A 27,092-nucleotide genomic window follows, 5' to 3' on the forward strand; every position below is an offset into this window, starting at 1 on the left:
TCCCTTTAACTGCAGTTTTCTGCTCTTATTGGAGCGTCATCAGAAGGAACGTAGGCACTGTTCTCCTTAATCCAATTAAAATGCATCGAAATGCTTTCCCAAATATTGCAGCCAAAATAATGGTAATAGGTGGCTAGCGCCATCTGGCCGTACAAAGACGAAGCAAGTTTTCAATCCTAATAGCAAATAATTAATATTGAAAAATATCAAAAATTACTAAAAGATTTTTAAAATTGAAAACTTACTGGTACATCCCCATGTAAACGCCTCCAAGACTTCTACAATTTGCAAGTCATATGGATGCTGCAGTAAAGACGATAGGGAAGGAATTCTAAACTTTGCAATTCAAATCCCCCGTCTGCAGCTGGCTAGGAACTGAAAGATGCACCATAGTTACTCTACTGAGTAATAAGAAAATAAAATAAAAATGTGTGTGTACCATTTTTATTTATTCGGCTGCAATACGAAGGAAAAACAATCTTACTTTTTAATTAGAATAAGGAGTGCAGCCAGTCCCTTTAACTGCAGTTTTCTGCTCTTATTGGAGCGTCATCAGAAGGAACGTAGGCACTGTTCTCCTTAATCCAATTAAAATGCATCGAAATGCTTTCCCAAATATTGCAGCCAAAATAATGGTAATAGGTGGCTAGCGCCATCTGGCCGTACAAAGACGAAGCAAGTTTTCAATCCTAATAGCAAATAATTAATATTGAAAAATATCAAAAATTACTAAAAGATTTTTAAAATTGAAAACTTACTGGTACATCCCCATGTAAACGCCTCCAAGACTTCTACAATTTGCAAGTCATATGGATGCTGCAGTAAAGACGATAGGGAAGGAATTCTAAACTTTGCAATTCAAATCCCCCGTCTGCAGCTGGCTAGGAACTGAAAGATGCACCATAGTTACTCTACTGAGTAATAAGAAAATAAAATAAAAATGTGTGTGTACCATTTTTATTTATTCGGCTGCAATACGCAATATGCAATATTTCTTATTACTCAGTAGAGTAACTATGGTGCATCTTTCAGTTCCTAGCCAGCTGCAGACGGGGGATTTGAATTGCAAAGTTTAGAATTCCTTCCCTATCGTCTTTACTGCAGCATCCATATGACTTGCAAATTGTAGAAGTCTTGGAGGCGTTTACATGGGGATGTACCAGTAAGTTTTCAATTTTAAAAATCTTTTAGTAATTTTTGATATTTTTCAATATTAATTATTTGCTATTAGGATTGAAAACTTGCTTCGTCTTTGTACGGCCAGATGGCGCTAGCCACCTATTACCATTATTTTGGCTGCAATATTTGGGAAAGCATTTCGATGCATTTTAATTGGATTAAGGAGAACAGTGCCTACGTTCCTTCTGATGACGCTCCAATAAGAGCAGAAAACTGCAGTTAAAGGGACTGGCTGCACTCCTTATTCTAATTAAAAAGTAAGATTGTTTTTCCTTCGTATTGCAGCCGAATAAATAAAAATGGTACACACACATTTTTATTTTATTTTCTTATTACTCAGTAGAGTAACTATGGTGCATCTTTCAGTTCCTAGCCAGCTGCAGACGGGGGATTTGAATTGCAAAGTTTAGAATTCCTTCCCTATCGTCTTTACTGCAGCATCCATATGACTTGCAAATTGTAGAAGTCTTGGAGGCGTTTACATGGGGATGTACCAGTAAGTTTTCAATTTTAAAAATCTTTTAGTAATTTTTGATATTTTTCAATATTAATTATTTGCTATTAGGATTGAAAACTTGCTTCGTCTTTGTACGGCCAGATGGCGCTAGCCACCTATTACCATTATTTTGGCTGCAATATTTGGGAAAGCATTTCGATGCATTTTAATTGGATTAAGGAGAACAGTGCCTACGTTCCTTCTGATGACGCTCCAATAAGAGCAGAAAACTGCAGTTAAAGGGACTGGCTGCACTCCTTATTCTAATTAAAAAGTAAGATTGTTTTTCCTTCGTATTGCAGCCGAATAAATAAAAATGGTACACACACATTTTTATTTTATTTTCTTATTACTCAGTAGAGTAACTATGGTGCATCTTTCAGTTCCTAGCCAGCTGCAGACGGGGGATTTGAATTGCAAAGTTTAGAATTCCTTCCCTATCGTCTTTACTGCAGCATCCATATGACTTGCAAATTGTAGAAGTCTTGGAGGCGTTTACATGGGGATGTACCAGTAAGTTTTCAATTTTAAAAATCTTTTAGTAATTTTTGATATTTTTCAATATTAATTATTTGCTATTAGGATTGAAAACTTGCTTCGTCTTTGTACGGCCAGATGGCGCTAGCCACCTATTACCATTATTTTGGCTGCAATATTTGGGAAAGCATTTCGATGCATTTTAATTGGATTAAGGAGAACAGTGCCTACGTTCCTTCTGATGACGCTCCAATAAGAGCAGAAAACTGCAGTTAAAGGGACTGGCTGCACTCCTTATTCTAATTAAAAAGTAAGATTGTTTTCCTTCGTATTGCAGCCGAATAAATAAAAATGGTACACACACATTTTTATTTTATTTTCTTATTACTCAGTAGAGTAACTATGGTGCATCTTTCAGTTCCTAGCCAGCTGCAGACGGGGGATTTGAATTGCAAAGTTTAGAATTCCTTCCCTATCGTCTTTACTGCAGCATCCATATGACTTGCAAATTGTAGAAGTCTTGGAGGCGTTTACATGGGGATGTACCAGTAAGTTTTCAATTTTAAAAATCTTTTAGTAATTTTTGATATTTTTCAATATTAATTATTTGCTATTAGGATTGAAAACTTGCTTCGTCTTTGTACGGCCAGATGGCGCTAGCCACCTATTACCATTATTTTGGCTGCAATATTTGGGAAAGCATTTCGATGCATTTTAATTGGATTAAGGAGAACAGTGCCTACGTTCCTTCTGATGACGCTCCAATAAGAGCAGAAAACTGCAGTTAAAGGGACTGGCTGCACTCCTTATTCTAATTAAAAAGTAAGATTGTTTTTCCTTCGTATTGCAGCCGAATAAATAAAAATGGTACACACACATTTTTATTTTATTTTCTTATTACTCAGTAGAGTAACTATGGTGCATCTTTCAGTTCCTAGCCAGCTGCAGACGGGGGATTTGAATTGCAAAGTTTAGAATTCCTTCCCTATCGTCTTTACTGCAGCATCCATATGACTTGCAAATTGTAGAAGTCTTGGAGGCGTTTACATGGGGATGTACCAGTAAGTTTTCAATTTTAAAAATCTTTTAGTAATTTTTGATATTTTTCAATATTAATTATTTGCTATTAGGATTGAAAACTTGCTTCGTCTTTGTACGGCCAGATGGCGCTAGCCACCTATTACCATTATTTTGGCTGCAATATTTGGGAAAGCATTTCGATGCATTTTAATTGGATTAAGGAGAACAGTGCCTACGTTCCTTCTGATGACGCTCCAATAAGAGCAGAAAACTGCAGTTAAAGGGACTGGCTGCACTCCTTATTCTAATTAAAAAGTAAGATTGTTTTTCCTTCGTATTGCAGCCGAATAAATAAAAATGGTACACACACATTTTTATTTTGCATTTATTCAGTTACTTTCAACCAAAAGAGGTACCTATCGAATATTTTTATACATTTTGTGGCAGATTTAAACAAAAAATGCCGCTTGAAAAATTTGTAAATATACAATATTACCTGAGATCTACATTTTAAATATGGTAAGGAATTCAATATTTTGTTGTAGAAAATGCGCCAGAATATTACTGAAAGATTTCTACATGAATTATAATGTATTTTGACGTTTGCAGCTGCCAACAATAATAAACATAAAGTTTTTAAAACTGTTTTTTCAGCGAATACGATATTAAGTCCTGTCGCCAGGGGGGGTACAACGGCCTCCTTAATTCAGATGGATTTGCCCAAGTTTTTTTATGTATTTTGACCCGTAGAACACGAATTTTTTGGGTAACAGTTGATCCGGATGTCGATAAGATTGTTATAAACAAAGAACTTGAGGAATTACATAACAGCGATTTTTCGCAAAACAAAACATTTTTTTGTATTTTTTGGGTGATTCTCAGCAAAAATGGTTTTAAAAGTTTTTTCGTAGGATGTATAGTTTTCGAGATAAACGCGGTTGAACTTTCAAAAAATCGAAAAAGTGCAATTTTTGAACCCGAATAACTTTTGATTAAAAAATAAAATAGCAATTCTGCTTACTGCATTTGAAAGTTCAAGTCAAATTCTATCGGTTTTGATTATTTGCGTTGCTAAAAATTAAGTTTTTATTTGTTAAACAAAGCCATAAACACATAGTGTTTCCCGTGCTCAATGCATGCGTTTTAATGTACGTAATCTACGTAGAAATTGTATGTATGCGCGCCTACTCGTTTGATTAGCAATAGAGTTCTGTGTTCAAGAGTGCCTAAGAAAAGGCCTCAACTCAGCAAGAATATTTATTGCATCTGATAGTCAGGCTGCTTTGAAGGCTCTGAAGTCCACAACTTACGAGTCAAAAATAGCCTGGAATTACAAACAATCCCTTAAACAACTGGCTAGTCGCAACAAACTAACGTTGCTATGGGTGCCAGGGTATAAAGGAATTGTCGGAAATGAGATTGCCGATAGTCTCGCAAAGGAAGGAGCTTGTACTCCTTTCATCGGACCTGAACCATTTTGTGGCATACCAAAAAGCCGCATAATGGAAGAAGATCGAAAATATGAAAAGGAACTCAGTGCAGCCTACTGGAAAAATGTTCCAGGCCAAAGACAGGCAAAAAGGTTATTACGACCCTCTGCCCGCTACGCGAAATTACTCTTAGAGCTTCAGAAATCTGATCTCAGAGTAATCACAGGAATTCTCACTGGACACTGCTCACTCAGATACCATCTCTGTAAAATGGGCATACTGGACAGTGGGACATGTAGATTCTGCGATGAGGCAGATGAGACGTCAGAACATATTATCTGCAATTGCAGAGTAATTGTTCGGCAACGCCATAAATATCTGGAACAGGTATTCCTTGATCCTGATCAGATTACAAACCTAGCTCCAAAACGGATAATGGACTTTCTTAGAAGCCTAGACCTTTTGGACTAAAAATATAGATGTAGGGTATACACAAAAGATCTTATATGTCGCAGTGTAGTAAGGTCAACTGGGCCAATCGACCCCTTTTGCAACCTATAATCTACTCGTTTGATTTCAAATGAGAAATGCATTGAAAACATCATTCAATCACTATGTGTTTATAGCTTTGTTTAATAAAAAAAAATAAATTTTTAGCAATGAACGTAATCAAAACCGATAGAATTTGACTTGAACTTTCAAATGCGGTAAGCAGAAATGCTATTTTATTTTTCAATCAAAAGTTATTTGGGTTCAAAAATTGCAATTTTTCGATTTTTTTAAAGTTTAACCGCGTTTATCTGGAAAACTATGCATCCTGTGAAAAAACTTGTAAAAACATTTTTTGCTTAGAATGACCCAAAAAATACAAAAAAAAAAACGTTTTGTGTTGCGAAAAATCGCTGTTATGTGATTCCTCAAGTTCTTTGTTTATAACAATCTTATCGACATCCGGATCGACTGTTACCCAAAAAATTCGTGTTCTACGGGTCAAAATACATCAAAAAAACTTGGGTAAGTCCATATAAATAAAGGAGGTCATTGGGTAATTCCATCTGAATTAAGGAGGCCGTTGTACCCCCACTGGCGACAGGACTATTTTTACAATATGTCGCATTAGTAGAAGTGGCGCTGTCATATCATCAACTTATTTAAAATAAATATAATACAGGTAAGTAAAGTACGAAAACATAATGTACGTACAGTAAGCGCCACGCTAGTAGACACACGGCTACCTATGTAATTGCTAGACTTATGGGCTAATCCGGTCCCTTCTCATATGTGATTTTCATGTCTGTTATGTCGTGTAACCGTCATGTATTTCATGTATTTTATAATTTTTACAACTTTGACACATGATACCAATAACATGACAACTATAACCTTCCAATACAACTGTTCTATAAACTGTTAACTCTCAATGCTATATACATTTTCTGACGTTCTAGACGTCACTAGAAATTTCTAGTTTATTCAATGACATCTCAAATATTCTCCAACTTAATACTTCTTTTACATCAAGGGACTTTTTTTATGTAGGATCAATCGGTTAACTTCTCGTCATAAAAGTAAACAGTGCAACAAGTGAAGGGTCCAGGACTGTATTAGCTCAATGTGCCCGTGTTTCTAGTAACATGGAGGTTATACGCCAGTCAATGAGAGCATCAAGAGGATATTACCTCCGAATTATATCCTACTGCATGGATTTTAATGAAATTTTGGGAATAGCCTCTACTTATCTCCTAATTTAAAGTCTACCCTATGCCGATGTGCGCTTTTATCATGGGGGTGGTTCCCACCCCTTCAAGGGGGTGGAAATTTTTTTGGTCAAAATAACTACGTAAGTGGCTAGAGAACCTAATTCTAAGCAAAAACTGTTCCATGATTTTTTTTGAAAACTCGATACTTTTTGAGATATTAGTGGTTGAAAATTGGCCATTTTCATTGAAAAATGACACCTTTTTTGACGGTTTTTTGGGAATACCTTAAAAACTATGCATCTAACTAAAAAAAGTACATTAAACATTTTTGTAGCTTATAAAAAAACAAAGAGAATAGTTTATTCATGAATCTTCTAGTTATAATACCAAAAGAGATATGGTAGTTGAAAAAAATTTGTTTTTTTTTTGGTGCATGCTGAAATCGGTATATTCAACTTGAAATAACAGAGAAACGATCAATTTAGTTGTATAATGCTACCAATACCTTTTGTAGTGCTTGAAAAGGCCTTTAAAATGAGCCATATTAAATGTCGATTACATTTAAATTAAGCGAGATATGCTGCAAAAAAATTTATGGCTAATGTATTTTAAGAAAAAATGAGAAGTATATTTAAGTCCTCATCCACCAGAATTTAAATGCATCGTTTTCCTTCTGCAATACCTTTTATTATAGTGTTATTTTTATGTTCAAAAAGTTGGAGGGGTCTAAAATTAATGGTTTTTGAAAAAAATAAGATCAAATTATAGAGCGAATTTTTAAATTTTTTTAAAAATCTTTCATTTCTCCATGTAATTTAAAAATGATGAGAGATATAGTAGTGAAAAATAGAAACAAAATTTTTACCTAAAAGAGCCTTACATTTTTGTATGGTATCTTTTTTCCTATCTCTTATCGTTTTCGAGTTAAATGGAGAAAAAGGAAGATTTTTAAGAAAATTGAAAAATGCGCTCTATAATTTGATCTTCTTTTTCAAAAACCATTAATTTTAAACCCGTCCAACTTTTTGCACATACAAATAATACTATAATAAAATGTATTGTAGGAGGAAAACGATGCATTTAAATTCTGGTGGATGAGGGGTTAAATATACTTATCATTTTTTCTTAAAATACATGAGTCATCAATTTCTTTTGCAGCATAGTTTGAATGTAATCGACATTTAATACTGCTTATTTTAACGATCTTTTCAACCACTAAAAAAAGTATTGGTAGCATTATACACTTAAAATCGACCGTTTCTCTGTTATTTCAAGTTGAATACACCGATTTGAGCATGCACCAAAAAAACAAACTCTACTCACCTACCATATCTCTTTTGTATTATAACTAGAAGATTTGTGAAGGAACTAGTCTCTTTGTTTTTTTATAATCTACAAAAATGTTTTACATAGTTTTTTAGTTAGATGCATAGTTTTTAAGGTATTCGCAGAAAACCGTCCGAAGAGGTGTCATTTTTCAATGAAAATGGCCAATTTTCAAAGACGAATAACTCAAAAAGTATTGAGTTTTCAAAAACAAATTATAAAACAGTTTTTACTTATTAGGTTCTCTAGCCACTTCCGTGGTTGTTCTGACCAAAAAAATTTCCACCCCCTTGAAGGGATGGGAATCGCCTCCAAGATAAAAGCGCCATATTATATAGGATAGACTTTGCTTCTTGAGCTATTCCCTACTTACTGTGAAAATATCAAGTAAATCGATGTAGTAGGATGGAATTCGGATACAAATACCCTCATTGACTGCCCTATTACTGTATGTATGAAAATGCATAGCTGAAAAACTTAATGAAAAAAAGGTGGATTAATAACAATTGAATTCGATTACGTCTTCTACAGACACCATTTTAGAATAAAATCTCACTCAAAAAAGTTTAGAAAACCTTCAATAAATATCTACAATAGAATACATTGATCCTGCAGCAGATGAAAACAAGAGAAATTGCTAATACATAAGTTATGAATCACTTACCCCGTGTTCCGTTTTGATTTTATCCTCTTCTGATTCGCTATAGTCGTTTTTCTTTATCTTCTTTATTTTATCCAAGTCGAGAAGATCTTCTCCGTCGCTCTGCTGTTTTCGTTTTTGCTCGATCGTTAGTTTGAGTCCAGCCTTAATAAGTTGGGAACAAGTATGTTGGACACTTGGTGGGTTCGTCGTTGGTGATTCCACCTGCAATAGAAAATATCTGTTGATTAAAACTACTTAATGCATTATCCCGTGTCTGACACGGAGCAGCTTGCTGGTAAATTTGGGACTTACCCGTGTCTCACACGGGCTACCTTAGTACGCGCTATTTCAAACCTTTTATGGCTGTTGTTGATTGGTAACGAATTTGTTACATTATTTTTAATCGTAACTATACCCACTTTCGTTGGAACGTTTTATGGCCATTTTTGGTTCATAACTATAGTGTGACCAATTCCAATTCAGTCGAGTTCGGGACAAGACTGAAAAAATACCTGAAATCCGGGACTTTCCAATGAAAATAGAGCCTTTTTTTAAATATAGAACTTTAATATCATTTTATTGATTATTTAACATTTTTTTTCCGTCGACTTTCCATTTATGATCAATTTTAACACCCTCAAAATCATTGATTAATGACCCCTATTAATGAATGATTTTCTATTAATGAACGATTTCATTATAGGCAACACAACATACATTGCTTGCATAGATTAATTAAATCCTCTGTGATTGGCAGTGACCTGTGGTGTAGGCAACCAAACATATACCTATTTATATTCACACTAAAAAATTTAAAATCAAGTAGCCGCTGTTAGTACTATCTGTCATTGTATGTCATTATTTACACTATTGTTTAAAATTCTGTGTATTTGAAAAATCAAAAGATGGATATATCTTTCATTTCTGAAAAGTACGGTCGGCGGAAAAGTTTTGTAACGAACTCGTGAATTAAAATGGCGATTAACAATCTCGAACATTAACGCGCTCGCCCCGCTCACGCGTTAAAATAGACCACTCACGCGTTAAAGTAGAGCGCGTTAAAATATCTCAATTGTTAATCGCCCTTATTAATACACTTGTTGGTTAAATAACTATATGTTGATAATGATATTTTTAATGGGATTAAGCCACAATTGGTTGTAATGATAATTACATTATCTTTGAATAGTCTTTTCAGAAGACGATAATTAAAATACAGAGACGAAAAAAAAGTCCACAGTTTGAGTTTTCGTAAAACTATAATACTACGATATAAAATGCATGCGTTTTTAATATGGTATTAGTATTACACTCTAGAAATTGTCGATTTTTTTTTCGTCCCACCAATTCAATTTGGTGTGAATTATTTGAAAAATTACGTATACAAAATTTCAAAATAGTATTTTAGCAAAACGTTGAAAATTCGGATGACCATGAAGGCTTGGTCCGACTTCATAATTCAGGCTTAGTACGTTCTTTAACGGTAAAATATTGCAAAACCTCTAAATTTTAAAGAACCGCTTGGATTGACATGAAATTTGGCATACACATAGCTAACAAGTCAAAGTAAAAAGTGATATTGTGCCGATATGTGCTTTTGCCCCGGGGGTGGTTTTCACCCCCTCTTGGGGGTGAAAAAATAATCGTCCAAAGAAAGTTCGGAAATGGATAAACTGATTAATTTTAAGTAATTTTTGTTCTATAGAGTTTTTTCACTTAGTCAATACTTTTCTTTATTTGCTTTACTAGAGTTATTTGCCAGTGAATATGTCCATTTTTTCAACAAAATAACCACGCTTTTAGACGGTTTTTCGCAAATAACTCAAATAGTTAAGTATTTTGTCGAAAAAACATTCTTAGCAAAAATATAGCATGTAAAAATTTTTAAAAATTGGTGTATATATTACGTCTCTATACCTAGTAGAAGCAGAGTTATAGCTAATTAAAAATAGGTTCATATTCCTCAAATTCCAAATGAAATTTTTTATTTAGCGTATGGACTTTCTCAGTACGATAAATACACAAATATAATATATATACATATATACATATATACACACATATATACACATATACACATATATTATTCAAACACCAAAACATAATGAATGAATCTAAATATTAATGTCCAATTTACATAGCCATTCAATTGCATCTGGGGAGCATTCCACAAAGTCCTGGAGGTTTCCACGGTAGGCCCGATTTAGGCAATCTGAAACACAATGACTTATGGTCTGTCTAAGCGATCCACAATCACACTGTGGACTTTCTGCACGACCCCATTTGAACAGAGAATCAGTACATTTACCATGTCCGGTACGTATGCGATTAAGCCTCGTCCAGGTGGGCCGGGGCAGACCCGATCCGATGAAACCCTGGGTTGGGGTGGATATCTGAATATAGTCTGCTGCTATTGTTGGCATCCATCTTGTGGACCATTGCCTTTGTATATCATAGGAATCACCAATTGTTCGGGCAGTTCTGATTGGAGGATTTCTAGACCTCAGTCGCTGGTGCTCTTTTGAGATGTCTGGTATGTCTTGATGGATTGGTAATTGTATGTTGGCTACAATTTTCTGATACTCTCTCACTAATGCTGCTGTACGGCGTAGATCTGGTGGGGCAATATTGCTCAAAGTAGGCAGCCATCTCACTGGGGTTGATTTTATTGTTCCAGTGATTAATCTCATGGTTTGATTAAGTTGGACATCGATTTTGTTTGTATGTGCACTATTTAACCATACTGGTGCACAATATTCTGCCACTGAAAAAACCAAAGCTAGAGCAGAGGTCCGAAGAGTATCTGCAGAAGCACCCCAGGTTGTTCCAGCAAGTTTTGTTATTATATTATTTCTTGTTCTCAGTTTACCGGCTGCGTTTGTAAGATGGCTTTTGAAGGTGAGTGTTCTATCAAGTGTGATGCCTAGATATTTGGGGTTGTTGTTATGTTTGATAGCTGCATCATTTAGAGTTACATTGAGGGTATCGCCCGCAAGTTGGTTCGACAGGTGAAAGAGACAGGTTTCAGTTTTGCTTGTGTTAGGACGTAAGCGCCAGTTCTTAAAGTAGTTACTAAGTGTAGTTAGGTCCTCGTTTAGAGCTCGTTCTCCAGCTTCCTTACTATTATCTTGGAAGCCAATGGCCAGGTCGTCTGCATAAGCGAATTTTATCGATTTTGTTTCAGGTATATCCGCCGTATAAAGGTTAAATAATAAAGGAGCTAGCACTGAGCCTTGAGGTAAGCCGTTGTTAAGTTTTCTAACGCTACTTCGTGCATCATTTATATATACCTGAAACAGTCTGTTAGTTAGTAGATTGTTTATCAGCTGACAAGTTTTGAGACAGGGTATGATTTTCATCAACTTATAAATAAGGCCCTCTCTCCACACAGTGTCATAGGCAGCCGTAAGGTCTATAAATGTTGTGGCAGATTTTTCACGTCTTTCAAAGCCAGCTTCGATGAATGTAGTTAAGGACAGCACTTGGTCACAACAGCTTCGTCCTTTTCTAAATCCAGCTTGCTCAATTGGTACAGCGTCCTCAATGGTGTTACATATTCTATTATATAAGAGTCGTTCTAGTAATTTATAACAGCAACTGAGTAACGCGATAGGCCGGTAACTTTCAGGCAGCTTGTTGTCTTTGCCAGGCTTCTGGATTGCGATAATTTTTGTTCTTTTAAATTCTGGGGGAAGCATAGCTGTAGTCACAATGTCGCTAAAGAATTCTTTGAGCCATTGTCTTGTTTTTGTACCAGTGTGGACTATAAACTCAGGATATATTCCATCGAAACCAGCTGCTTTTCCCGTTTTGGTTTGGTTAAGCGCTTCGTTTATTTCATCCAATGAGAAGGCACGTGAGTATTCTGATGTTGTAGGGGTATTTGATTTAAGTTGTTTAAGAGCTTTTTTTACCATCGATGTATGAGTTTTCTCAGATGGAGCTCGAGAGTTCTCAATTATTCTATTGGCTATCTTATTTGGCTCAATTGTTGATTTGTTTAAGTGTTGTGCTCTGCTTGCGTCGCCCAGTTTGCGGATCAGTCCCCATGCCTTCCGACTGGAACGGGAGAAATCAATATGCTCTACGGTAGATTTCCATTTATTAAGTCTAGTTGAATCCAGTGACTTGAGTAAGTTGTCACCGATTTCGGGATCTTCTGATTTCAAAAATTCTTCATATAGTTTTTGGCTTTCTTCCGTCCAGCCTGGGATGTACTCCTTTCGAAAACCTCGGGGGATATGTTTTTTGGCGATAGAGATAACCATTCCTAAAAAACGGTGGTAATTGTTGGCCTTTGGGTCAATGAAGCGAATGCAGGTGTCCAGCTCTTTGGTGTATTCAGGCCAATTTGCTTTGTTAAAATTCCAACGGGGTCTCGGCGTGGATTCAACGATAGAAATTTGTATGCCTATTTCGATTATGACAGGTCGATGTTGGCTGCGAGGGAAACTAGGCAGTACAGTTCGGGAGCTTGGGAGTGGTTGTAACTGTGAGTTACTCGAAACCCAGCATAGATCAGGGTTGTAGCCTTTGCGCCATCTTCTAGAAAAGAAAGTAGGTTTCCCTACTTTCCAAATGAAATACTTTAACGTGAAATAACCAAAAATGAAGCACATTTCGGGGAAAACTCATTCCAACTTATTTAAAGTGTTTAAAAAAAACTTCATTTTTGTTTTACAAAAAATTCTACCTTTAATAGTTTAAAAATCAAAAGTAAACAAGTTACGCTCAAAATAAAGTTAGTCCCTTTTTTTTGGTAAAAAAATCGGGAAAATCACCCCCTAACTAGTATCTCAAATGAACTTAATCGTTACGACTTCACAAGATTCTTGAATCGTGTATGTATTGTTTATATGATCTGTAAGTTTCATCGGTTGAAAGTCCTTATTTTTAAAAGGGCTGTAGTTAAAAGGGGTTGAATGAGTCACTGATCACGAATGTATGCAAACTTGGAAACACCAAATCTTAATCAATTTTTGTCTAACAGAAAAACAAAAATTATATGATATTCAGAAAAGCAATGCTGACTTTTTTTGTTTTTCAAGATTTTTTGTATCTCTAACAATTTTTAAGTTATTTTGAAAAAAAATATATTTTTCAAAATTAAAATTTTTAAAAATTTTACTTTAAAACCAATTTTTTTCAAAAATAAGCACTTTGAATCGATGAAACTTACAGATCATATTATAAACAAAACATAAGTAAAATAATTTGTGGAGCGGTAACGATTAATTTCATTTAAGTTGCTAATTAGGGGTGGTCTTCCCGATTTTTTTTTGCGAAAACAAAAGGCGTATTAAATTTAATTTGAGCGTAACTTGCTTAAATTTAATGCTAGAAACTTTTTATAAAAACAAAAATAAAGCTTTTTTTAACACTACAAAAAGTTATAATAAGTTTTCCCCAAAAAGTGCTTAATTTTTTGGATATTTCACTTCGAAATATTCTATTTGAAATATATTTTTCATCGGCTATAACTATGGTTCTACAAGGTACAGAGACCTAACGCGTACACCATCTTTTTACTTTTTTACAGGCTATATTTTTGCTAAGAGCATTTTTTTTTTCGACAAAATACTTACTTTTTGAGTTATTTGCGGAAAACCGTCTAAAATTGTAGTTATTTTGTTGAAAAATGAACATATTCACTCGCAAATAACTCGAAAAGTGTTGACTTAGCGAAAAAACTCTATAGAACAAAAGTTACTTAAAATTAGTCGGTTTATCCATTTCCGGACTTATTTTGGACATATTTTTTTTCACCCCCAAGAGGGGGTGAAAGTCACCCCCGGTTCAAAAGCACATATCGGCACAATATCACTTTTTTTCTTTGACATATAAGCTATGCGTATGCCAAATTTCATGTCAATCCAAGTGGTTCTTTAAAATTTAGAGCAAAAACCGTGAAAGAATGTCCCGGATTTTTCGGACTAGTGGGTCACACTACATAACGGATTTTATTAGGTTATTTTGAACAGTCACAGTACTTTAGTTTATTTTCGTTTCTGTCAGTTGGTAGATGTTTCTTGTATTATATCTGCAAAATTTAGAGTTTTTTTTATTTTCGTCACTGCCAGGTAGTAGATCTTTATTGTATTACAATATTTGCAGTATTTACAGTATTACAGGCCGGTGCAAAAAATATTTTAGAACTAAATTTTACAATTTCATCATCAGACTTCAAATAATAAAAGTTTTTTGATTTTTTTAGTTTATGTTTTTAATATAATTCTACGTCCCTCATAAGGTTTTCAAGAATACTTAAAACATATTTATTTAATTTACCAAATTAACAATACTAAAAAAATTATTTTTTTAATACGCCCGGCCCTTGTCGTGAAAAATACCCTTACTACGCCCCTAAAAATATTTTTTAAATTATTTTATATGCATAATCAAATTCTAAACTAAAAAAAAAATTGATCATTTTTTGACAGTCAACTCGAAATTAATGTGTGCATTAAAGTGGTTAATTTGTAAATTTTCTGTTTAATATTGTTGCACACACTTCGTTTATTATAATAGATAGTGTTCGTTAGTTATTATTTAATTACAGAGTGCCAGTCAAAATTTTGTAATACCGCATTTATACTCAGTCCTGTTGGACAGGGAATTGGGCAGGGAAGTGAGCAGCGTGAATGTGTAAATAGCTTACTCGCGCTGCCGCTGCTAATGCGACTGCCATTGCACGGCGCTCCCTCAAAAGTCGGTTTTCGAGATGGAAGTTTGAGAGTCGTTCGGTAAATGAGTTGTGAGGACATTGGCGAGGAACTGATGGCGAGTGACCACCTCACTCGCGTCGATATCGTATTTCGGGCAATATTTCCGGCAACGGCAGAAGCAGTGGCAATAGCTGAGTAAAAATCCGGCATAATATAATAGCTATATTTTGATTAAACAATCACAAAAATCAATACGCCTAGGATTTTTACATGAATATAGATCATTGGATCTGGAATATCTGGAAACGAATATTAGGTACTTATCATCCTTTTTTTATTTAAGCAGTCCAGAACAAAAAGTGACACAACTCAAAAAATGCATAATTCCAGTTATCTTGTTAAACCAACTCCAAAAATCCTATACTTTTACCAGGAAAGGTATCACATAGATTTTTACTTACAACTTCGTAAGATAGCGGAAGTGTCATTATTCATTTGGTAGTAAAATGAATATTTTTATTCCGGAGCAGTGACACTTTTGAGTTATGTTCTGACAGTCGACGTGAACGTATCGTTATTTATCACGAAAACCGTTGCATTTCGTGAAGTCTCCTAGGTAGTTAATGTTTAAAAAGGTGACCAATGTTTTAAGAGAAAAGTAACATAATTAAAAATGTTGATCTTTTTTCTTTGTTAAATCAGATATCATAGTTTTTTTTTTGGTTTTGCTTCCTTCACAATTAGAAACATTCACTTATCCACATTATTTGTTTTGAATTTATAAATTTTAGCAGTAACTGTTTATTACAGTTAATTAAGATATAAAAAATCCATTTTTGTCTCCCCTGAAAAAGGTTGATTTTTGAGTTGTAATACTTTTCTTTCGGAAGAGTAATTTCTTTTATAATTAAACTAAGTTCTCAATCAAGTAGTACAGAAAACGACAATAATAATAGGTTTGTTCTAGCATCAGTTTCAAACGGTTTGAAACTATCAGAAGCATGCGCATTTGTTTAATAGCGTTCAAGCATACAAATTACTAGTTTGAAACTACTAGTCGGGCGTTCTAACAAGAGTAAATTTTGATTTGGAAACTGGCTTAAAACTTGCGGATTTTGTTTGGATTTTCAGTTTGCACTTGCGCAGTGGAATTATTTGTTTGACGTTTACAAATTTTAAATGTAAGTGATATGTTTTGTCTATGTTACTTACCATTATTTACGTTTATAATATTATTTTTCAATATTTAGCATAAATCTTGGAAATTTGGATACTAATAAAAAAATGTATGTTTAATCTAACCTCAAAAATTATAAATAAAAACAAATAATTTGACGTTGGTATTTACTCCGATAAAAAAGCGTTCTAGCAAAAAACAATTTGTTACCAGTTTGTGGATTGAACATGCGCAGTAAAGCAGTACAATAATCTGATGGAAACTCTCTGGTTACTACCTCCGCGACTTTCAAAAATTATAAGCCATACGGGTGCCGAGACCAACCTCTTTGAAAATGTTTATACATCTTTTATAATTACCTGGCTGCTACTTGAGCTGTTGGAATCACTACTGGAATTGAAATGCCCACTCGCTGTACCATTGGTCGGAGTCTTTTTCGTGGAATCGTTAAAGGAATAGTTGTCCAGGGGATTGGTCATGGCTATAAGGGAATTTAGGATCTCTGGCGTGCGCGGTGTGCTTGATGTACTGTCTACCAGGAGGCTATAAGAGAAAATAAGTATGTAACAAAATAATATGTGCACGAATTAAAATCATTAGGACATTTTTGTGAAAAATAACATATTGTTTATTGTTTATTAACAAGGTTCTGAAACTGTTTTCTTGTGGCATGTCTAATTTATGTACTTATTATGTTTGTATGAGATTGAGCCACAATTATTGGTGTATAGTAATGAAAATTAGATTTATAATTAGATAACTAATGTTTGTCCAATGTGTTCAAAAAAAAAGATTATACTAAACTCAGGGAAGATTGTAGATATAATCTAGATTTGTTATTAGCCTAGATTTGATGTACCTATGTCTTTACAACTTGACATATTTGGCCTAGATGTTTTGGGCCAAAGCAAATGTGTGGTTGAAAAAAATTGTTTGAAGGTGATGTTATTACTCTAGGGGTACCAATTTCCTACTGTTTTTGTGTTAATTTTTATTTGAGCTTAATTGAGTTTTTTAAATTTTTTGTAAAGAAAGGTAAAGTTTTCAATCCTAATAGCAACACTAATAATATTGAAAAATATTTAAAATATTACTAAAAGGTTTTTAAATTGAAAACTTATTGGTACATTTCCCTGGTGACACCTCCAAGGCTTCTACAATATGCAAGCCGGATAGATGCTGCAGTGAAGACAAAAAGTGAAGGAATTCTATACTATGCAATTCACAACCCCTGTCTGCAGCTTGGTAAAGTTCCAACGGAAAATGGACCTAGTTACTCTATATGAGTAATACTATAAAATAAAAATAAAAATGTATACCATTTTTATTCAGTTGCAATGTAAAGGCAAAACAATCTTATTTTTCACTTAGATTAGAGCGCAGTGGAGCACTCTGAATCGACGATTTTCGACTCCTATTGGTGTCATCATCGGACAGACGTAGGCCTGCTACTCCATACTCGAAGTGACCAACCATGAAAGCTTATCTCCACATTGCAACCGACGTGTATGGATTAGGTGACTAGCGTCATCTGGCAATTGAAAGGTAAAGATTTCAATCCTAATAGTAACATTAATAATATTGAGAAATATTAAAAATATTACTAAAAGATTTTTAAATTGAAAATTTATTGGTCCATTTCCTTGGTGACACCTCCAAGGCTTCTACAATATGCAAGCCAGATAGATGCTGCAGTGAAGACAAAAAGTGAAGGAACTCTATACTATGCAATTCACAACCCCTGTCTGCAGCTTGGTAAAGTTCCAACGGAAAATGGACATAGTTACTCTATATGAGTAATACTATAAAATAAAAATAAAAATGTATACCATTTTTATTCAGTTGCAATGTAAAGGCAAAACAATCTTATTTTTCACTTAGAATAGAGCGCAGTCCAGCACTCTGAATCGACGATTTTCGACTCTTATTGGAGTCATCATCGGAGAGACGTTGGCCTGCTACTCCATACTCGAAGTGACCAACCATGAAAGCTTATCTCCACATTGCAACCGACGTGTATGGATTAGGTGACTAGCTTCATCTGGCAATTGAAAGGTAAAGATGTCAATCCTAATAGTAACGTTAATAATATTGAGAAATATTACTAAAAGATTTTTAAATTGAAAATTTATTGGTCCATTTCCCTGGTGACACCTCCAAGGCTTCTACAATATGCAAGCTAGATGGATGCTGCAGTGAAGACAAAACGGGAAGGAATTCTACACTATGCAATTCACAACCCCCGTCTGCAGCTTGGTAAAGTTCCAACGGAAAATGGACCTAGTTACTTTATAGGAGTAATAGTATAAAATAAAAATAAAAATGTATACCATTTTTATTCAGTTGCAATGAGAAGGCAAAACAATCTTATTTTTCACTTAGAATGGATATGTGGATATGAATGTGCGGGTAAGCTTTTATGGTTGGTCACTTCGAGTATGGAGCAGCAGGCCTACGTCTCTCCGATGATGACTCCAATAAGAGTCGAAAACCGTCGATTGCGTCGAGTGTTGGACTGCGCTCTGTATTCTAAATGAAAAATAAGATTGTTTTGCCTTCGCATTGCAACTGAACAAAAATGGTATACATTTTTATTTTATATTAGTATTACTCCTATAGAGTAACTAGGTCCATTTTCAGTTGGAACTTTACCAAGCTGCAGACGGGGATTGTGAATTGCATAGTGTAGAATTCCTTCCCTTTTTGTCTTCACTGCAGCATCCATCTGGGTTGCATATTGTAGAAGCCTTGGAGGTGTCACCAGGGAAATGGACCAATAAGTTTTCAGTTTAATAGTTATTTATGATATAAGTGTTAAAACTATACGTTTAAGGCACGCATGTGAAAGTTTGCAGAATGAGCGATAGCGAGTTCTGCAATTCACACGAGTGCCTTAAAAATGTACTTTTTAACACGCATATCATACAATATTTTTTCTACAAACGTAATTACAGGACAATATCTACAAAAACTTTTACTTGAACGTGACTGACATTCCATTTTTATATTTTTTTGACATTACATCAAAATTGTCTATACGGTCAATACGAACTGCAGTGCCTTAAAAATATTTTAACGCACTAGTGCCTTAAAGTAACATTTTTAACGCACGTATGGAGTGCTAAAAATTGCATTTTTAACACGGTTGTAGAAGAAAATCTTTTAGTAATATTTTTAATACTTTTCAATATTATTAATGTTGCTATTAGGATTGAAAACTTTACCTTTCAATTACCAGATGACGCTAGTCACCTAATCCATTCACGTCAGTTGCGGTGTAGGGGATGAACTCTCGGTGTTGGTCACTTCGGAGCAGTAGGCCTACGCCTCTCCGATGATGACTCCAATAAGAGTCGAAAATCGTCGATTCAGAGCGCTGGACTGCGCTCCCTGTTCTAAGTGAAAAATAAGTTTTGCCTTCGCATTGCAACTGAATAAAAATGGTATACATTTTTATTTTTGTAAAGGGTTTGTTCATGTACTGTGTGTTGCATATGTATTGTGTATGAGATGGTTGAGATTTGTTCTTCTCCTGACTTACTCCGCTATTGTTGCTATGTTCTTGCTGTTGACTTCTTCTTTAGTATTGGCAACCAAAGCCTGCTGCATTCTGCTGATGGGTTTGCTACAAATTTTTCTTTGTTAAGTAGGATGAGGGCTGCTTCTTTGACTTTTCTGTTTTTCTTGTCTGTTTCTTTCATGATTATTGATGCATCTTTTCATTGTGGTATATCCCTTTATCCTAGGCATGTTTGCATATCTGAGATTGCTCGAAGTCTGTTCTTGATGTATGTATCATGCTCATTTACCCTGACACTTAGCGGTCTTGCAGTTTCTCCCACGCAGATATTGTTGCATTCACAGGGTATTTTATAGATGCAGTTTTCGGATCTTTCTTGTGTATCGTTGAGTTTGGTTTTGGTCAAGATAGATTTGAGTGTGGGTTGTTTTGAATGTTGTGATGTTGTACTTGTTTCCTATGTACTACCTATGGTGTGGTACTAACATCACAAGCATTCCAGAGATACTCGCAAGAAGGGATTTAAAATTCAAAGATGATAACAACACAATATGTAAAGGGCTTATTAGAAAAATTGAAAAGGATAGGAATAGGTCAACAATCATGAAAGAAACAGACATGAAAAAGAGAAAAGTCAAAGAAGCAGCCCTTAACCTACGCAACGAAGAAAAACGTGTAGCGAATCCATCGCCAGAATGCAGCAGAATTTGGTTGTCAATACTAAAAGAAGAAGTCAACAACAAGAGCATACCAACAATAGCGGAGTAAAGGCACTTGAAGAATAAATCGCAACACTCTCATTCACAATAGATACATATGCAACACACAATTGAACACACTCTATACAAAAAATTTAAAAAACTCAATTCAACTCAATTCACACAACTACGATAGGAACATCTATGATACTTATTTCACAAACAAATTAACACAAAATGTCACAAAAATCAGCATTTGATACCTCCAGACCTTAGGCTAATAATATCACTTTCAAACAATTTTTTTCAACCACACATTTGCTGTGGCCCAAAAGATCTACGCCAAATATATCAAGTTGAAAAGACATACATGAAATCTAGGTTAATAACAAATCTATATTGTAGAATCTTCCCTGAATTTGAAATAATATTTTTTGAAAACGATTTCCAGAGTGGAAACCGATTTGTGTAATTTTCATTAAACCAATAATTGTCGTTCACACCCATATAAACATGTTACTTATATTATTTATTATTAATAAATGGGAAGGTGTTGAGTGATTAAAAAATAAGACGATGTTTGTCTATCCTACTCTCTTATCGGTCTCTCTTATGCCAAATAATATTCTCTCCTATTGGATAAAGGCAATCTTTTATGCTAAGCAAGCATGGCTTTTTCTTCCTATTTTATTTTCACCTTTGCATCGACATTGCCTTCTAACATGTATGTGGTAGAATTAAATAACTTTACGTTGTTGAAAATCTCTATGCCTCTATTAAGGTGTAACGTTTTTACAAGTTTACTAGTATTAAATAGTTGTGGGACCATGTGGGAGTGTTCAAGCTGTTTACTACATCGTCATTAGGTAGTGATTCTGTTACAAATTCGTAACATACATTGGTACATAAAAATTTCGAATGTGCTTAATATTTTTATGTCATATTGCTTCCGTGACCATGTTTCGCCTTCATAAAATATGCTACTTAAGACCTCATACTGCTTTTTAAAATTCTTTAATATTCTTAGGAGTGGGGTAATTAGCTGTTTAGCTCTTTGCCCAGATCGATGTTAATGTAATTTTTTCTTGTTTGGTGTTGTGTTGAATATGAAAGTTTTCATTATGGTGACATAATTTAAAAGTTCATCTTGTTTTGTTATCCTTAATGTTGTTAGGCACTTTTCGATTCAAATAATATAGGTACTAGTAAGGAAAAAAGGAAGCAATATATGTAGATATAAAATCGTCAAAATGAAGCAAAAAACAAAATATTTTAATCAGTGTAGATATATCAGGGGTGAAAGAAGAATATTATTTTAGAGATAGAGTTCTAGTACAAATAAGATAATAACGTAGACGGATCATAAATAAATAGTTGTTAAGAATAGTAGGAAAATATTTAGTATCGGTATTTCAAAACAATGGAAAATACATGGCAGTGCAAAGGATTAAATGAAAGCAGGCAAGATAATTGTAAAGTTTAAACCAGTGGTTCCCAACCTTTTTCGGCCTACCGCCCATTTTTCCAAAAACAAAATACTAACGCCCCCTTTAAAAAACTCTTCCATTCTTAAAATTAGTAACGCACTTTCATTCACAATTGTTTTACCTTTTTTGGGTCAAAGGCTACCTTAAATATGATTCGACGGCCCTTTAACTAATCCAAGCAACAACAAATTTAAAAAAAATGTTTTATTCAAAAATACAGTATTCATGTATTGATCAAACTTTAACTTAAATACATATCATAAAAAACAATATAATAATAATATAACATTTTTAATGAGAAGGCTGAGCTTGATGTAATGATAGTAATCTGTCAATATTTGGTTCCATACTTGTCATCAGCAATCTTAAATCACCGCGCTCCACTATGGACAGTCTATTTCTCTTCTTTGTTAATAAATTGCTGACTATGCTAAATCCTCTTTCGGCTAAATACGATGAAGGAAAGGCAATGAAAAACTTCTTTGATGCAGCCCATAAAGCTGGATATAATACTGAAATTTGACATTGCAGCCAAAATTCTTGATATCAATTTTTAAATTTCACTTTTAACTCTTCATTTGTTGACAATTCTATCAATTCCTCCTGTAGTGATAATTCTGCTGTTTCTAAACTTGAGAACGGTTCTAGCACCCAATCTGGAATAATCAGACCAAGGATATCCTGAAATCTATTCCTAAAATCTTCTTGAAGTGCTTCCAAGTGCTGGCAATATACCAGAATGTCTTCATCATTTGTCTCCACAGAAGAAAGATTTTTAAACTGATGAAATTGTCTCCGACCCAAATTTTGCCTATACAAATTAAGTTTTGACACGAACGAGCAAATAGTTCCTTTTGCTTTGATCAAATTCAAATTATCACCTTGTAGCTGTAGGTTTGTTTCATTAAATTTATCGTATAAATCAGTTAAATAAACAATATCGCTCTTAAATTTTAATAAATTGTCTCTCAAAGAATCATCTTTGCTTTCAAAAAACTCTAAACTGAGTCAGAGATCATAAAATCTTTTTAGACAGGTACCCTTCGAAAGCCATCGAACTTCTGTGTGCAACAATAAACGATTAAAATTCTCGTCGTTTTCATCACACAGTTTTCTAAACAATCTATCATTGAGAGCACTGCTTCTGATCTTGTTAACTGCAGTAATTACATATTGTAGTGAACAATGAAGGCGATCACTAAGATTTTTTGCAACTAAATGCTGTCTGTGAATTACACAATGCACGGCGAGTATATTTGGTACCTCTTTTTTCAAATATGCTATCAGTCCGCGGTGTCGTCCAACCATTGCCGGAGCACCACCTGTAGCAACAGTTATGACATTTTCCAGAGGTATACCTTTATCTGTAAAATAGTGTTCCAGAACATCAAATATCGATTTGCCTTTAGTATCTGTTTCCAGTGTTCTTACAAATAACAGTTCTTGACAGATTTTTTCACTTTTTATGAAGCGAACGTACGCAAGAAGTAAAAACTCATTGTTTGGCAGAGTTGATTCATCAAGCTGTAAAGAAAACTCAGTAGTCTTTAAATAATCAGTTAGAGAACGCTCCACATCCTCAGACATTTCGTCAATTCGTCTCTGTACCGTATTATTGCTTAATGGAATTTTTTTAATAATATCAGATGCCGGCTGGTGCAGTACAGTCCGCAAAACTTCACTTACAGCTGGCTTAATTCTTCGCCAATAGTATGGGGTTTTCCTGATTTAGCTATAAGTAAGGAAATGTTATAAGAAGCACGTAGCCCATCATCGTCTTGCTTTGATGCTGCTGAAAAGATACTAGCTAAAGTTGGACGTTTGAAATGTTGTTTTTTGAGCATTTCAAAATATGATAAATTTCTGTCTTTTCTGTCGGGATGTATTTTGGTCAAATGTTCTTGTAATCGTGAAGGTTTCATGGCTTCATTTGAGAAAACTCTCTGGCAAATTAAACACATTGGTAATGCCTTATTAGAAGGCGACTGAATAAAACCATACTTCAAATATTCGACATTGTATTGTCTGCACTTTTTCTCTGGATCGGACATACTGTAGGTATATCTGTAAAAATAAATATGCTGTATTTGATAATTTTAAATAATAAACTTTTAAATGTTTTTTTAGTTAGCAAAATCAATATTTCAGAGTGGCGGAATATCCAAGTAAGTAGTCGAGAAATTTAAAACATGCCACAAGTAAATAAATATACACTGAGAGAAGAATTTGAGGAAAAATTACAAAACAACTTATTAAAAATTACCATACTGTACACATATTATAAAAATAACTTTATATTCAGTAAATAGTTTATTTTTGGCAGTCTATGATCAGATTACTATTCAGTATAGTAAATTTTATTAAGATTTTTTGTACTTTTTCCCCAATTCTTCTCTCGGTGTAGGTAGGTCCTAATTAACTTTTTACTTTGATCCAGTTTGTGCAAGTTGGTACTTTTTGAATATTTTACAATAACTATACATATAAGGAAACAAATTTAGATTTATTACATTTTTACAAATACCTCGTAAATTACGATAGGGAAAAATAATAAAGAATTATAGTAAGTGATATAAATGCCACGTAGATACTTACCTTTGTGACAAATATGTATTACAATAAAATATATTTCTAATAAATGCACTGCAACTTTCTGCAAATAACACACAGAAAATTCACCACCCTGCTTTAGCGAAACAATCTCGAATGATTAAGTTATGCCTGACCATGCCACTGCGCGAAGGACGAGCCAAAATTCACTTAAAGCAGAAAGGTTCTACTGGAAGTGGAATTATACTAACCAAACTGAAACGTTCGACTGCAACGTCGAAATTGTTGCAGTGTTGGACTGAGTGATAAATAAAAAATTGCACAGTGCATAACCAAAATGCATTTTGTGCATTTCGTTTATATTTTCGGATTCACCTTCTCTATTTCTGTGTGAGAAGCGAAAAGCAAAGTTGTTAGAAGCAAAGAAGCAATGAGTTACTTTAGGGGGGCGGCAGCTGTTCCTCAACGCCCCCCAAATTTTTCTTGGACCCAAAAAGCCCCCTTATCTCTCTTCAACGCCCACCGGTGGGCGGTACCGCCCCCATTGGGAACCACTGGTTTAAACAATAACTTAGTACATTAAAGGAGGTCCAGGCACGAATGAATGTCAAAATGGGAGAGCAGAAGTTAAGATGGACGTTAAACGCCGAAATGATCCAATACGAAGAATAGTTGTGGTGCAAGTAGGCGAGCGGCAGCAACCCCTAAAATTACGTTATACCGACCACGAAAATCAACTTTAAGGTAAATGACCAATTTTGGTGATTCTTTATGTTTTCTGGGTCGTTGAATCTGAATATGAAGTTTATTTTTATCTAGAATTAGTGGAACATGTTCAAAAATAAAATTTTATGCAAAAATGCGAAAAATCAATTTTGATGATTTTTCAAATTTATCTCGCTGTATCTTTGATCGCTATAAATATTTCCTCTTGAAAATTTTACTCTGTCATCTTGGAGGTATTTAGATAACAACGAGCTTCGTACAAAATGTTTATACAAATAAAAAGAGGAGTTGTTAATTTTTAAACGTTTTGTCGTCACATTTCATCAGTTTCATGTTAACTTAAAAAAGTTAAGTGACAAACTTTTTAGCTTATAATTTTAACCAACACAGAGATAAAACATAGTAATTAATGAAGAAGTTTTCTGGAAAATTTTAAGTCAAAATATGTAGTAGGAAAAATGTGACTTTATAGACGAGAGGCACACCAAAAAAACGCTTATTTCTCGAGATACTGTGTGGTGACATGACTACGGTGTGGTGAATGGCTAATTTTGGTCATACTTTATGTTTTTGATGGTGCTAACAACGAAAATTAGATTTATTTTGAATTTTACGTGGGGGAACATCGACAAAATCGCAATTTTACCCTAAAAATAAAAAAAAAATGAAATCAGATATTTTGCGTTTAATAACTCTGTTTCATTTTAATATTTTTTTCTGAAATTTTTACAGTGTATATTTCTTACCTTTCTGAGAACAACGGTACCTGTTTCAATCTTTCTGTCTCTTTATAATAAAAGTTACGAATTGTTTAAAGTAAAAGCTGCAGATTACTGAATTTCAAAGTATAATCGCAAAAGTTGAGTGACAAAATTTGAAATTTAGCTTTTTAATCAAGTTTATGTTAAAATATAGGGTACAAAGGATAAAATGTTTTATAGAAAAAAAATAATGCAACTTTTAATTTTAAGATAAACGTGATTTCATTTTTTTTATTTTTAGGGTAAAATTGCGATTTTGTCAATGTTCTCCCATGTAAAATTCAAAATAAACCTTATTTTCGTTTTCAGCGCCATCAAAAACATAAAATAAGACCAAAATTAGCCATTCACCACACCGTGGTCAGTATCTCGAGAAATAAGAGTTTTTTGGAAGAGTGCCACTAATCTATTTTGACTTGAAATTTTCTAGAAAACTTCTTCATGAATTATATTTTATTCCTGTGTTGGTTAAAATTACAAACTAAAAAGTTTGTCATTTAACTTTTTTAAGTAAACATGAAACTAACGAAATCTGACGACAAAAGGTTTAGAAATTAACAAACCCTCTTTTAATTTGTTTAAACACTTTGGATAAATCTCGTTGTAATCTAAATATTCGATGATACAGTACAATTTTCAAAAGGAAATATTTACAGCGACCAAAGATACAGTGAGGTAAATATGAAAAACCATCAAAATTGATTTTTCGCATTTTTGCATAAAATTTGATTTTTGAACATGTTCCACCAATTCTAGATAAAAATAAACTTCATATTCGGATTCACCGACCTCGAAAATATAAAGAATGTGACCAAAATTTGCCATTCACCTATCGTGGTCGCTTTTTCGATTTCTAAGCCTCAAATTAGGGGTGTGAAGCTCGCCTAAAATTCTCGGAAATGGTAGGAGAGGGAGATCAAAAAAATCTGGTGAAAGACGATTAGACAAGATATGCATGTGAATATTAATATTGGTATGCTTAAAATAGAAATTTATGGAACATTTTTAGGAAGCCTAATTCCACATAGGGATAAACACAAAGGGAATAATGATCAGAGTATTATTATACACTATCCTGGCTATTCGCACTTCGCTACTTCGCACTATAATCGATTAGATTAGATTCGATGTTGATACTTCTTATGTGTCAAACATGTTTAACCTTCCGTTAGGCGCGTGGTCTACAATTGTAGACCACTCTACTTTAAGTGGTCGCCAATTGCATAAAACTGCACAT

General features: G+C 34.1%; 1 protein-coding gene across 2 annotated transcripts in view; it reads right to left on the reverse strand.

Annotated features, from left to right (window-relative positions):
• LOC114333875 (activating transcription factor 3) overlaps positions 1-27,092 on the reverse strand; it is a 448,179-nt gene that overhangs the window by 58,314 nt on the left and 362,773 nt on the right. For both annotated transcript variants that reach the window (XM_050650189.1, XM_028283869.2), the window contains exons 3-4: positions 16,473-16,656; positions 8,293-8,493 (exon numbers count right to left, since the gene is read on the reverse strand). In XM_050650189.1, coding sequence (XP_050506146.1) covers positions 8,293-8,493; positions 16,473-16,656 — 385 coding nt within the window. The remainder of the gene's footprint in view (positions 1-8,292; positions 8,494-16,472; positions 16,657-27,092) is intronic.

The sequence above is a fragment of the Diabrotica virgifera genome, chromosome 5, assembly GCF_917563875.1.
Source record: "Diabrotica virgifera virgifera chromosome 5, PGI_DIABVI_V3a".
NCBI lineage: Eukaryota > Metazoa > Arthropoda > Insecta > Coleoptera > Chrysomelidae > Diabrotica > Diabrotica virgifera.